Here is a 15,229-nt window from a genome sequence, read left to right on the forward strand (position 1 = left end):
TGTCTCAATTGGAAACACCACGTCCTTAAAAAAAAAACTCAGTTTAAACAAAAAATGCAAAAACTTTATTGGATAGTCAGACCCCACTCTGGGTTAAACATTGAAGTCGGAAGACTTCCGAGTTTATATTGTGGAAGCTGATCCCCAAATATTTGAAGGAAAGTCAGCAAATAAAATATATGTATGTAAAACATAATACGAAAATTGTCTAAGTCAATCATCATCAGATATCGATGAACTTAAGATCTCTGAGATACTATGAGCATAATTCACTATAACCATTTTATAAACCGAAAAATGTACTATAATATTTACACTACCTGTTCAATGTGGACCTAATTGATAAGCACCCGTGCAAGTACCATTTTAAAATGCAACATTTTGGAAACTACTTTCTGAGTGCACACTCACATGGTGGTACGAATTTACAGTGAAAATTCCCAGCATCAATCTATTATTGTTTAAACTCTACGGTAATCAGTCAGGAGTCAGGACAGGTTTGATTATAATATAATATTATTGCCCGTGAGACTGATTGTGCGCCTTTTTTAAGGTTGTAATTTACACTAGATACAAATATATAATGCAATTATATTATCTATGTAAATATTTAGCGACAGGGAATCCGAACGGCTGCAAGATGACCGACATCGTTATCGTTATCAGTTATCACCGATTTTATTATCACTTTATTTTTAAAATAATAAATTTCTTTCCCTTACCTTATTTCCTACCAAGTTGTAAATTATAAATCTGTTCAAGTCTAATATACTAATTCCAAGTCTATTATGCTACAGTGACAGTGAAGTATCTGATTAGTCTATCTCATTTTAAATATTCACCAGGTAAAACTCAGTACATCCAGTACTTCTTACAATATTTGTGTTTGAGTTTTTACTAATTTTTAAAAATGTTGTCTGTTTGATTAAATGTACAATATTGTGAAAGTTTTCACTCCACGAGTTTATTTGTTTTATAAATTTGAGACAATGACATAATTCAGTCAAAATGTTTATGCATTCATCTATTGTAGTAGCATAACATTTGAATCTTAGAATCTGAGTTATCTGATTTATAACAATTCTTGGTGAGGTGACAGGTACTCCCCCATTTACTCCTACTGTTCAGGATTTTAAAAACAAATTTATTTATATCTTTAAAACTTTAAATGGTTAAACGAGAAAGAATAAAACGCACATATTATACAAAAAGTATAATGTTGTACGACCTCTGATAAGCTTATAAATACAACATTAAGGTCGTCACACACTGTAGCGGTAGCGGTAAAAATCTTTTGTCTTGGCGGTGCCGCCGCAGTGGAGGTAAATTGTAATCTGCTTTATTTTGTCGTTACCACCCCAGCGGCAATCGCTACCTCTGCAGTGTGTTTATACATTTTGTAACCACATAATCATGTCTCCCCATCTATCTAATTGTTTATCAATTATCTCACACCTTCAGAAAATGTATGTGTATTAATAATGGCCTGTTATTTACTCGCGTTATTGTTGCAGACTAATAACAATTAACATTAATATTTATAAATTATTATTAATTTTTGATATCAAGTTATTTATAAAAACTTTTGTACATTATAGATAGTTAGTTTATTACAATCGGTATTTTATTTTAACTAAAAATTAAGCTAAATAAAATAATGTCTATCATATCACTACGTATTTGAGAATTATTTGTTGTTGCACGGTACGGTGCAGTGGCTGAAATCAATCACGCAACGTGATTGAGAATAAGCAATGGCAGCTGCTACTAGTTCCTCGATAGGTGGATCACCCATGTCCATAGTGACAAAACCCTTACCACAAATACGTGTTGCAAACCAACCTTACCAAACCTACCGACTGTAACCCCTATAATAGCTAATGGCCATAGGATCTTAACAAATAAAGAAAAACAATTTTTTTTGTTTTATTACTCCCAGAAGTATACCTAATTACGATTACAAAGTTCTTGTTTATAAAACCAATAATAGAAATTCATAATTGGAGGCATATTTATAAATGTGTTTTACTGCGAGAACTCTTTCAAACAATGTGGATGATATAAGATAATATAGGATAATAATTTGAAAACATTATAATTTAAACATAAAAAGGAATATTATATTATTGTGTTAACACTGATAATTATTTTAATATGACATCAATTAAAACTTGAATCTAACATAGATATAAACCATTTCTTTTTTATGATTAAAATTTAATATAATTTAGTTAAACATTATAATGATAATAATGATTAATGGTAATAATTATATAATTTTAATAATAATATTATTATTAATTAGGTAATAGTAATAATGATAATTAAAAAAAAAAATTCAACAAAAATCATATCATTATGTTTATTAATTTTACTTAATAGCATACTCTATATGGAACTGGTCTGGAACCACGGCCGGAGCTCATAGTTCCATTATCTTCTTCATCTGTATCATTATGGGAATATGTACCATGATGCTGTATAGGCATCATGAATGTGGTCTCGTGTAAATTTGTGCTTCTACATTCTCTGGAACTTTGGTTTGATCCACGTCTAGAACTGATGAAATATCAATATTTAGTAACAAACAAAATAGATGCATCATTGATGCACCTAGTTGAATATCGTTATTATTTTATTTTTATTATTTCTTGGTTTGAAACACCTGTTAGAATCTATACTACTATATAAAATGAAGTCGGTTTTATTTGTTCGGGATAAACTCCAAAACTACTTATTCAATCGTCGTGCAGTTTTTTTTTAAATTAAAGAGAACATCACAGATAAGGTTTGTAGCATACATTTAGTCCGATAAAGTTAATAAATAATTAGTTATTATTAATTAAAACAATCGTGTGAATTGTATACATATATATATTATTCATATAGAGCTGATGAAGTCAACGCGTCTTTGAAAAGATCCTATTTATGGTCTTATATAAAAATATTAGAACTTAAAACTAATACGAAAGTCTATGTACCGGACAAGATAATATACATTTTGTCAAAGGTTTACTTTTAATAGGCAATGTCGAATTTCAAGCAACGAATGATAAAATAAATATTAAAAGTTTCTGTAGTTCAGTGCCCACTATAACAAAATTGATTCAAAACGTGTACCCAAACATTCAAAATTTATCTTCTAAATCACTGAAATGGTTTCAAAAAAGGGCTATTTTGTCACCTACAAATGAGGAAGTCGACAAATTAAATGATTTGATTCTATCTAGGTTTGACGCACAATCACATATGTACTATTCAGTTGATACAGTTTTAGAAAAGGAGGATGTAGTCCTTTTCTCAACTGAATTTCTTAACCCTTCTGGAGTCCCACCACATACACTGATTTTAAAATCAAGGGGCACCTATTATTTTAATGAGAAATTTGAGCCCACCCACACTTTGCAACGATACAAGACTACAAATCAAAAATTGAGAAGTTCATTGCTCGAGTGCATAGTCTCAACTGACTGTGGTAATGGAAAAACTGTTTTTATACCAAGAATACCAATTATACCCTTAGATTTACCTTTTAAGTTTAAACGTATTCAATTTCCCGTTAAATTAGCATTTGCAATGCTATAAATAAAGCACAGGGACAAACACTTAACGTTGCTGGAATTGACCTAAGCGTTCAATGTTTTCCTCACAGTCAACTATACGTCGCCCTGTCACGTGTGACATCCAAATTTAATTTGTATATTTTTGCCCCGGATCCAGAAAAAGTTGATAACGTCGTTTCCAAAGAAATTTTGTAAGTTTTTGAATTATCAAAATACTAACATAATTCATAGCTTTTGTTCTATCCAAAGTTATACATACAAAATATACGTACACGAACTATAATTGTAGCATTACATTAAACCTATTAAATAAAAAAAAATTGCAAAAGCATCAATTTTTCTATTGACACGAGAGATATAATTTTTTTTCAACATTATGAAGAATTCGCGGTGGCGAAGCTAAATTATATGGCTACACTACCACGGAGACATGACTAAAAGTGGTCTATAATAAAAATTATTATTTAACATGCAGACAATTAAATAATAGGAAATTAATATCTGATAAATCTTGCAATAGCGAAGCATTGCCGGATCAGCTAGTATTAGTATATATTATTGTTATTGTATAATTATAGTTGTATTATAGATATACTGCAAACCTTTTAAATACTTAATTTTTCAAAATCAAGGCTTACTCTGGTAAAGGTAACAATCTCCGCTTAGGTTTCTTCATTGGCTCACATGTTTTTGAGTTTCTCTCAATATCATCTATATTTGAAAAAACAAAAAAAAAGCTTAGTTGAAGGAAATTGATTTCAAAATGAGACTTAAATAGTCTATGTATCCTAAATATACCTGTATTTCTATCGATCGTATTGAATATAAGGTATCTTAAATTTTCAATTTTATGATCATTTTAATATTTTAGAGTAGATAGTAAAATTAATATTACTAAATTTAAAAATAGCACAAAGATAAAAGAAGAGAGGAGTAGTTGAGTTCAAAATACTATACACAGAAGCAAATAGTTCAGTGAGGGATAAGCAACATCTAAGAAGCACCCTGTATGAAAGCTTGGCGACAAAGGAAGGAGGAGATTAAGTGCTTTAGTTAGTAGTTAAGATTCAAGAAAAAGCTACATATATATTTTAATACAATTTGGTGTTGAAACGGAAAATATCATAAAGTTCTGACAATTTATGTGAACATGAAAAAGATGGAAAAAGTGTTTCAATGATCAATTGAAAAATGAGGAAGTTGCATGAAAAATAAAGCCGAAGAAGAGATGGATATGCAGAATAGAGAATTATACAAACATAGTAGATTTGAGTAAACAATAGGTAGTGGACAGAGTCCTTTAAAAGTGTAGGACAACGGTGGCAGAACCCATGTAGGTGAGAACAAAGGGTGGAGAGCAAAGAAAAATATGAAAATGAATAAATAAAGTGAAATGAAGTTAGTACATTTATGGGTAAATATCATTTATGTTTTAAATAATTGTCACTGCATTTGTTCTTTTTTTTATACCCATTGTTCAATTTCAGAAAAGTATAGAGTAAGTACAGTGTTTATGTAAAAATGTATTGTTGATAACACAATTTCAATGTGTAGAATTGTTAAATTACGTTGAACTATATTGATACACTTACAAAACTCATGAATAGAACTACTTTGACTTTTGGAATCTTCATTGTTGTTGTCTGAATAAGAAGGAACTCGTTTCGGTATTGGACGTCTTAAAAAGTTTGTGTAGTCCGCCTGAGAACAAAACTAAAAACATTGTATTAATCATTATAAAAATAAAATAATGCAATAATATAATGTATTAAAAATAACTTGATGGCTATACGGTATTACCATTCTATTGCAGTTGCATATTTCCAAATTTTCTCCACAGTTAGTGCAAAAGTATTGTTTGTTTCTTTTTGGTGATTTAGAAGGAGAAATTTGAAATGTTGCATATGGTGATATTTCGTTGTAGTCTAAAAAAAATACACATCGTACGCTTGTAAATAATTTATATTTATTACCAAAAATGATGGATTAAATATTTAAAAAGAAAATGTCTAATGGGATTATTTTGACATTGCTACACTTTAAATCGTGTTATCAAGTTCAAAACGTTAAGTTGTAACTGTTACCTATTTAAATAAAATTAATATAGTATTCTGTAATTATTCTTTATCAATTATGTTATCAGATTACTTAATCTTATTACAAATAAACACAGTGTTATAATAGTTTTACTTGAATCGTCATTGGTCAGTATGGTACTCTTCGATTTGAATGGTGTACACGTTTCATATGCATCTGAATGTATTTCGGATTTTGAACAACTATTATTTTTTAATATCATATTATTTGCCTCCAGATGACGTTGGTTCTTTTTATACATATGCCCTGAGAAATCAAACATTTAGAATTAAAAAAAACTTATTTTTAAATTATTTTATTTGAGGCTCATAAATTATATTTCTAAGTAAAAACTATTTGAGTCACGTACATTTGAAAATAAATATGTCCAAATATTCTTTAACTTAAGTAGAACAATATTAATATGTTAAATCTTAAGAAGGTGTCAAAAGTGGTTTTGTTTAAAACACGTGTTTATTGTAATATCTACTTTTCGTAAGTTTTTCAAACGTTTGAGATTAAAGTATCGAAACTTATAATGAAAATTATTGAGGACACATTTTATTCAATATTTGTTGTAATATTTTTGAACTTTTCGGAAAATGAAACATTTTTTTAAATATAGGTATATAATAAAACTGACAAGACATGAACAAAAATGTTCTTAATAACTTCATGTTTGGGATACTTTAGATTCAACCGTGTAAACACACGTACACAAAAGGTATTCGTACCTATAATAGTATATACCATGACACATTGTGTGACTGTTCACTTTTAATAGGTACTCTGTACATCAATATTATTATTCTGGGATGTGAATACATATTGCCTTAAACCCAACACATTATTAAGTGTTTTAATGATATTAAATCTAATTTTGTTTTTTTTTGCACTTACTGTATTTATAACATACTATCAATGATAGACTGATGACTATGAGAAATAGTAAGGCTACAGCGAGTGGCCACATTACAGCTATATTGTAAATAGTCAGCATTATCTTGTCATTCACCGATAGAGCTTCTTTGTCATAATTTCCTGAAAAAAATGATAAATATAACTTACTAATAGTGATTTTTTAAAATTATTCAATTGAAAACAGAGTTCACATATTATGACACATTTAATTGGTGCACTTGGTATTTATTGTTTATAATACAATTATCATATAAACGAACCTCCATAATTAGTTAAGGTCGAAGCAGTGTACATTGTTGATGTCATACCAGCAGAATTGTAGCATTTTACCAAAATATTATAGTTAGTCGACGGACTTAACGTTTCAATCGAGTAAATTCCATTTGGTGTAATGTTTTCGTTCACTAAAATAAGAAATAATTTCCCTTATGTGGATTAATGTGGAATTTAACTCTTAATTCAATAACATTATGATTTTGATAATCATTACCCGTTGTCCATTCTTTTTCTGTAGTGAGTCTTTTGTATACTGAAAAATGTGTGATTGGACAATACTTGGCGTTCCATTTTTGCAGATGAATCAAAAATCCCGATACCATTTGTTCGATAGCCTTAAACACACAACAACAGTTTAAAATTGTGATTACCTTAAGTTCAAGTTATTTTCTCCTTATGGTTTTTAAATAGGGTAAATAAATCAAATGTCTACAAGTACTTCGTTTTGTGTGGGTGCAATTGGTGTTTTCCCTTGTAATGTCTTTACGTTAAACGGTCTGCTTTGCATTCCGTGACCCACTCGGTTGCTTGCAGAAATGCTGAACGCTATCGTTGTACCGCACTTGATGTTTGGTAACGTGAATACATTTGAATGTGAAGGTAGAGAAATTTCTGTGTACATGTTTTCTGGTTCCTAAAATGTTGTCAATTAAAATACGATATTTAGTTTAAATTTTTTTACAGTACAGAGATTATATTGTAATCAGCTTACATTAACGTATTTGTACGAAAGTAAATACTGCTGAACCGCGTATGTGTTTGGCGCTTTCGTCCAATTCACGGTTACATTTGTCCAAGACACATTGACTATCCCAAGAATTGGAGGTTTCGGTGGCTCTGTAATCACAACACGAATTTCATATGTCAGTCATAATTGCATAATGAATAATGATATTGCATTTTTGTACTGAATAATCGATTTAATTGCGACGAATACCTATGGTATATTGGCTATTGTAAATGTTTACAATCATATAGGTATATAATGATTATATTCTTTTCGGGGATCTATAAACGTATGTTATATATAATAACAATATTATTATACTTGCCGACTACTAGCAGCGAAGTGGTAACATTTTCTGACCCATAAACATTCCACGCGGTACACGTGTAATTGCCGGAATCCGTGCTGGTCACTGAGTCTAAGTGCAACGTGAAGTTATCATGGACCAATCTTTGAGAATGCAATAAGTCGATTGGTTGACTGTTGAAGGTCCATTTTACATTCGGAGTTGGAATACCGGATGTAATACAAGGCAGATCGATGTTGGCGTGCCATTTGGTTTGTATCTTCCCATGGAAATTTCCAATGGCTGCGGGCATTCCTAAAAGTCATACATTCAATTTTAAGTATTGTTGAATAGGTACCCCATATTTATATCTACACGTACAAACTGAAAAGTGAAAAACATAGTATCTTAGAATTTTTCTTTAAAATCTTAGTACAATAAGTCAATAACTCTCATTTATGTAGATAATTTTTATGTCTTTATCTTCCAGATAATATAATTTGATGTAGCTTTTACAATATTGTGTTCACGTTTTATTATTACTAAATCTTTTATATCGTAACACTATTTTCCAGAATTTCTAGTATTTTTATTTTTAATACCTCAAAAATTACTAAAGCTTATGCCAAAATATCAATGAACATGAAAAATACAAAATGTGTTTCATACACTTTTGTAGTGTAATGTGAAAATATTTACCACCAGTCACCTTGTAAATATAACAGTGCAAATAATAAAATAAAAACAATGGGTACATTTAGCCAGTTATTACATTTTAGGTTGTTATAAATTAGTTTATTAAGTTAAGTACCTAACTATCTAGTACTTATCTATCGTGGTACGCCAAATGGCCAAACACGCTTGTCAAAGCATTCGGAATTTGCATTATACACACATTTCACAATATTTAGGGATTTGGAAAAAAAATGTTATCGCTGATAATTTGGCTATAACTAATATTAATTTATTATAATATAATATAGTTACCGCCGGATTTAACTGTCGACAGAGAAGCTGTCCGTGACTTGTCACTCTCACCCACGCCGTTGGTTGCGGTTATCCACCATAAATAGCTGCTAGAGTGTCTGAACATGGACAGTTGAATCTGTCGGATGTGTGGTTCAAATGACTGTGACTTTACGGCACCTTGCATTCCGTTTATTTTCTAAACATGGTCATTATCACTCGTAAACAAATTTCAGACATAAGTTACATAAATGATTTTAGCAAAATACAATATATTAATATTATTATTTATTACACGCATCGTCATTATCTTTAATGATTATCGCTTTTAAAAATGTTGTGTGAAATCTCACTCTTTTTGTAAAACGCTATTAATTTCAAATCTTCACCAAAATATGATTTGACGTTCTTAATATTCTAAGTATAATGTTCAATATGCTGATAGATCCTTTCGATTTACAAATCTACTAAATATATACGTCTTATGTGCTTTATATAGACCCCAAGGCATTTCAGTATAAATAGAAGTTCAAAAATCAATAAACAATACCGACAGTGAAACAGTATATTTTACATTACTAGTAGATGTTCATTATACATAGAAATGTAGATAAATACCTCATTAATTTATGCAATACTGAATGGTACAATGTTACAGAAGATAATTTAAGGGAAATAAACCACTCCAAAATGTTGAACTCTGGCCAAAATACAATAGTTTAATAAACAGGAAACGAGAAGGCTTAATAGGCTCAGAATTAGTCACACGAAAATCTCACATGAAAAAGGCCACATGAAATATATGTTGACTATGTCCAACATGTAATATACTACATAAAATTCAAGTCAAACGCAATATTGTTACCCACTGTTCAAATGCCAACGTGGCCAGAAATTAGTTTCTAGATAACATATATCATACTATATCCATTGCTAAACGATTTTCTAATAATAAAAGAATACCTATGAAGTGAATAATGTTGTAATGTATGATGCTGAACCTGATCGATGATAACAATGTAATTGATGCTTAAAAAATATACTATATCGAACGTTTTTCTACCACATATTGATTTTTCAATAGAATTGTCTTATTTAACAATAGTTTGAACATTTGTTTAAAAAAATGTTTATACAACAAAGCATACATTTTTCTATAGACATTTAAAACAAATTAATACATTTTTCCATTCGTATTTTAATAGTTTTGTAAATAAAAAAAATTAAATGGTCTATAAAAGTATTAAAACAGATTGTTTAAAATCGAATAAATATAACACGTTAGTACATATAGTATACTTTTAAGAAATGTAATCTACTAAAGGGTGTCGTACCTGAGTATTTATAAGGGGGGGGGGGGGGAAATGTAATCCATTTACAATTTTACGGTACAACGTCAATACAACAAATCGTTCACTGAGAATAAAATCAAACCATTCAAATATCAATAATGACTTAACAGGAAACATGATCAGGCCTCAACAAAAAGTTAGATTTCAATCGTTTTTTTTATTTAAAAGAAAAAACTTTATTCAGGTTGGATTTGATATAGAATTTTTAATTAATTTTAAATAACGCCTTTTAAAATTATTAAACAACTTTTGATATAGGTATAGTAATTTATATCAACTTCTAAAAAATAGTGTTTAAAATCAGAATCCAACGTGACCTGAATAAAGTTTTCATATAACACATAAAAAAAATATCAAAATACAACTGTTTCGTGAGGCATGAGACTATGAAAGTATTCGTTCTGAATGTGGGTCGTTCTGACATCTTAAATTACACAGTCCATATTCAATAGGTAGTAGATTTTTATAGGCTTGTAAAATAAAAAAGGCAAAACTATTTTTGTGATTAAATTAAATCATAAGTAGTGTTAAGATGTTTATGGCTATTACTTTTTTTTTAATTTAATACCTTATTATGCACATTGCAGACCAAATTATAAATCCGTTTGTATTTTGGAATGAACAGTTGAGTACACAACACGTCAAGGTGCCTATATTAAATTGTATTATCCATATTTTTTATTTTTGGGACTTATACCTATGTATACAATTTGCATTTTTTAGTTTTAGTTTTTTTTTCATATAATAGGTATTTTTTTTATAATTGCATTCGTTCTAAGTCGTTTTACTTAAAAATATTAGAATAATATATTTTTATTAAGTTTGATTTTAATAATTAATATTAGTCATTATAGATTTTTTAAGGACATAGACAATAAGTATCCCTAATCATAAGTAAACACATGTTATTACTTCTCTTTCGTAAAGGGTGAAATGTTGAATCTGGCCATTTGGTTGTTTCGGTGGTATCCAAGATATAAGAGCCATGTTTGGTGATAAAAGCATAGATTTTAAACCAGCTGGTGCTTCTGGTACTGGAATCAAACAACAAAATCGAAATAATGTCAAGTTTTTTATTATTTAGAAACACTATTTGTCTATAGAATATTAAAGGGATATGAAGACATTTTGAAAAAGTCCAAGAACTTTTATTTCAAAACATATCACGTGTGGATTCGATAAAAATGGAACCAATAATACAGTATGTTTTTTATATTGCAGAAAACCCCTAGCATACTTGAAGTTAGGAATGTGGAAATTTGAACCTTCCGAAAAGTTTATTGTTGGATTATAGAAATGGGGGATGATAATAATTGTTTGAAATAAATGTCTGTTGTCAGTTATTTGTCATCAACAAATTTTATGACAAATTTGTTTAAAAAATATAATTTCCCTGATTACGGTTAATGATAGCGTTTGATTATTCTGGAACTTAATAAAATATGTTGCTATATAATATATGATACATTATAAAAATAAAAGCAATTATAAAAGCGAAGGAATAAATCAAAGGACATAATATAATTTAAATATCTTACAACTTTCTGAAGTTCTGCAAATCAGAGGTTTGCTTGATTTTCCCGGACCTTGAATCGTATTCACTTTGATGGAAAATACGTACTCAGTGTCAGTATCAAGATTGGAAATAGTTGCGTCATCGCCGTTATGAAAAACTTCAATTTCATTGTATTCGCCTTCAAAAAAAACAAATTCAATTGTTAATGACAAAATAATATATACCTATCCTAACGAGAATCATGAATTTTACTAAAAATTCAATATCTGTAATTGCAAAAGTTGATGTTGTGAATCAATATTATGGGATGAAAATATAAAAATTTTTACTCACTTGAGATTGTTTAAAAATTCACATAAAAAATATTAATCAAAACATATTTTTTTAGTACAATAACTCTAAAGTTTAATGTAATATTAAATAATATAAAACAGTATAGCATATTTGGGTGTAAATTATTTGTTTTATTACGAGTTATTATTTTACTATCTTCATATAAAAAGTCAAAATGCCTTATTTTTTTTTTGTGTTCATAAGGTTTATAATAATTAGTTACAAACGTTTAGATCTGATAAACAAAATTAATGAATAACAGTATAATTATTATAATCTTCATCTGCGGTATTAAACGCAAAGTTTTAATTGAAATAATATAATTGTTTTCCACTTTTTAAAAACTTTTAGTTTTTGATAATAATATAATGGAGCCGTTGTACGGTTCTATTACCAGAGACACGAATATTGTTTTAATATAAATAACTTATTTTTAACACTGAAAAACTTTGTCTTCTTATTAGTTTCTATCATATTAAATTATTAATTAGCAGTAACTGTTGTATCTCAGTTAAATACACTAAGTTAAAACTATTAATTAACATGAATTTAAAACATATTGTTAAAAAACATTATTGCAGTTTATGGAGGCGAGTATTTTAGATTAGAGGACATCTTATTTTTGTAGGTTATGTTAATATCAGAACACACTCTTAAAATTGTTTACACAGTAAAAAACACAAAAAAAATTGTTGTAAATAATATGAATTGAGTTGGCATATATTGTGCGTATATAGTATATACCTACTATACTTAATAATTTATTATTATATGTTGATCATACAATGTGTAACTCGTAGGTCACAACTCATAAGATATACAACGCAAACCATAATATTGAGGTTTGAATATTTCACAAGTCCCGTGCGTGCACCACAATTTATAATGATATACATTTATTGGACTGCTTACAACGGTTATTATTTAGATTTTATTTTTTATACAAGAATATAAAAATGAAGAACAAAAATATAAATCAAAGACCTCATTAGAATCGTTATAAGTATTGATACATTTATATTATTTGTCACAAATATAATAATACTACTTTTATTATGAATGTTCAAAATCTATTTATGATAAATAAAATATAAGCATAATAATATTATAATATATTTAATAATAATTTTAATTGTAACGAAAACACCTAGTTTGGTAATATCCTTCGTGGTAAATATTAACAGTATGTTTTTTTAAGTTTATCCATTAATTTTAGTTGGTACTTATCAAAAAACGATTGGAATTTTTTTTTTTTAGAACTCTTGAAACAAAAACAACATTTAAAACGATTTAAATTATAAGTTTCACGTTGAAATCCATAATAGATACTTGTGTAGTTTTTTTTCCCCGAAAGGTTTATCTTTTTCTCAGACAGAATGAGCTCCCAGACATGTTTAGGTGTGGCGTGACAAGTTTACTTTTTTATTTGAAATAGTGTAGTGTGCTGCAAATGTACATCTTGGCACCAAAAAGCTTTAATTGAATTCCAACATACACCGTATGCAATTTTGTCGTTGGCTTTTCGCCATTTAAAACAAGAAAAGGTACCTATACAAACGGATGAAGTTTTAGGTTTACTCACCGTGTGATATGGCGTGAGCACTTTGTTAAAATAATTCTTCAAGATTTTAGAATAGTGAAGATAGACTTAAATCGGATTCCTATGGAAACAGTTAAATTCGATACGTCGTATACGGTATATCAAATTCAAGATTACATTCACAAGTTTATATTGACCTCAAATTGAATTGATAAATCATGTCTTTATTTATGTATCGTAGATTACACTAAATAATCAAAATGAGTATAATATGGTATAAAGTTAAAAATCGTTTTAACTACCCATTTTTCACTAATACAATAATTATGGTATAACATCAATAATGTTTTGTTATGTCATTTATCATTATTTTACATATAACTTGGCTTTTGTTGAAATTTTAAGCTTACAATCCATATATTACATATAGCAAAACTATATATTGTGAGATACATTTAGAACGAGGGTTAACAAATATTTTTAGAATCAATTAAAATTAACCAAATGTTGATGAGTTATTGAGAATTTCAAATTTTGGAAGTACCAGAATAAAGTTGATAAAAACACAAACAAAGTAAAAAAAAGATTTACAAGTGGGTATCACACTATTGTACAGTAGTTGTTGAGTATGCCATTGTAATGGATATGTTGGATGTAAATTCAATGGTAAATACGAAAAACAATTCTGAGCGGAGGCGGAGTTTCAACCTAGCATACTTGTTTAAATAATCAAATTTAATTGTTTAGTTAAGAAATTAATACAAATATCACATTAACTTGTGGGAATCTTCTATTACAATTTCTCACGTTAGCTATGAAATTATCATGGCTATAAATTTGTCAAAAAGAGAAAAAATATTTTGAAAAATTTACCATGTATGGAAAATTTTAATGTAAAATATATTTAGTTAAAAATTTAAGTGTTTACGGTTATTAATGTATGAGTTGCACTAAAAAAAAATCAAATAAATGTTATCCAAATTTTATTCCCGACGCTTACAAAAAATACAAGACATTTTAAATTTTAACCTCCCGTAATATTTCTTTCAGGAAATATACTGATGTAGAATATTAGAGCATTTTTACCTGCACCTCAAATGTATCAACATTCATAAGAGTGATGATAGAAAGTAAAATAACTCCATCATTGTAAAAACATTACATTCATCGCTACAATCAGAATCTAAAATGTCTAATATTTGCTATTTTTTATAAATTATTGTGTTCTAGATTAGTGTGAGAAAAAAAATGCTTCAATAATTTTGATTCACTTGTACCAGTTGTAAAACTAGTTGTATAATATTCAAAATTAATAATAAAATAAAAATGAAATTTGTGTATCATACATATTGTTTTAATGATAAAAAAAAGTAATCAACATAAAATTTTATATATTCACTTTAAATATTTTTGTTCGAAATTGTATGTTATTAAAGTATTATGTTTTTAGAGTTATATATTATATTACCTTATCGATACATTCATGTTTTGAAAAATATTTACGATTAATATTTTTACATAAAATATTAATTTAGTGATTCAAGTTATTTCTAATTATTCAAGTTATCAATATTCTATCGGTTAGTGTTGCAATCGATGTTTACAAAGCTGTAAAATTACTAAAAGTCAATGCGTTTATTGCTATACGTAAAAGGTAGCTCACTAAATTATCG

At 28.2% G+C, this 15,229-nt stretch overlaps 1 protein-coding gene across 3 annotated transcripts in view; it reads right to left on the reverse strand.

Moving 5' to 3' along the window:
• Positions 1 to 2,113: 2,113 nt before the first annotated feature.
• The window catches only part of LOC132935546 (cell adhesion molecule Dscam2-like), a 320,534-nt gene continuing 307,418 nt past the window's right edge, over positions 2,114 to 15,229 (reverse strand). For 2 of the 3 annotated variants that reach the window (XM_061002141.1, XM_061002140.1), the window contains exons 19-32: positions 11,706 to 11,861; positions 11,080 to 11,201; positions 8,837 to 9,014; positions 7,889 to 8,164; positions 7,549 to 7,673; positions 7,276 to 7,470; positions 7,051 to 7,171; positions 6,821 to 6,964; positions 6,540 to 6,680; positions 5,754 to 5,906; positions 5,364 to 5,488; positions 5,156 to 5,276; positions 4,202 to 4,274; positions 2,114 to 2,559 (exon numbers count right to left, since the gene is read on the reverse strand). In XM_061002141.1, coding sequence (XP_060858124.1) covers positions 2,376 to 2,559; positions 4,202 to 4,274; positions 5,156 to 5,276; positions 5,364 to 5,488; positions 5,754 to 5,906; positions 6,540 to 6,680; positions 6,821 to 6,964; positions 7,051 to 7,171; positions 7,276 to 7,470; positions 7,549 to 7,673; positions 7,889 to 8,164; positions 8,837 to 9,014; positions 11,080 to 11,201; positions 11,706 to 11,861 — 2,114 coding nt within the window. In that variant the 3' untranslated portion in view covers positions 2,114 to 2,375. The remainder of the gene's footprint in view (positions 2,560 to 4,201; positions 4,275 to 5,155; positions 5,277 to 5,363; positions 5,489 to 5,753; positions 5,907 to 6,539; positions 6,681 to 6,820; positions 6,965 to 7,050; positions 7,172 to 7,275; positions 7,471 to 7,548; positions 7,674 to 7,888; positions 8,165 to 8,836; positions 9,015 to 11,079; positions 11,202 to 11,705; positions 11,862 to 15,229) is intronic. The other variant, XM_061002142.1, reaches the window with a different exon arrangement.

This window comes from Metopolophium dirhodum, chromosome 1 (assembly GCF_019925205.1).
Source record: "Metopolophium dirhodum isolate CAU chromosome 1, ASM1992520v1, whole genome shotgun sequence".
In the NCBI taxonomy this organism is placed as follows: domain Eukaryota; kingdom Metazoa; phylum Arthropoda; class Insecta; order Hemiptera; family Aphididae; genus Metopolophium; species Metopolophium dirhodum.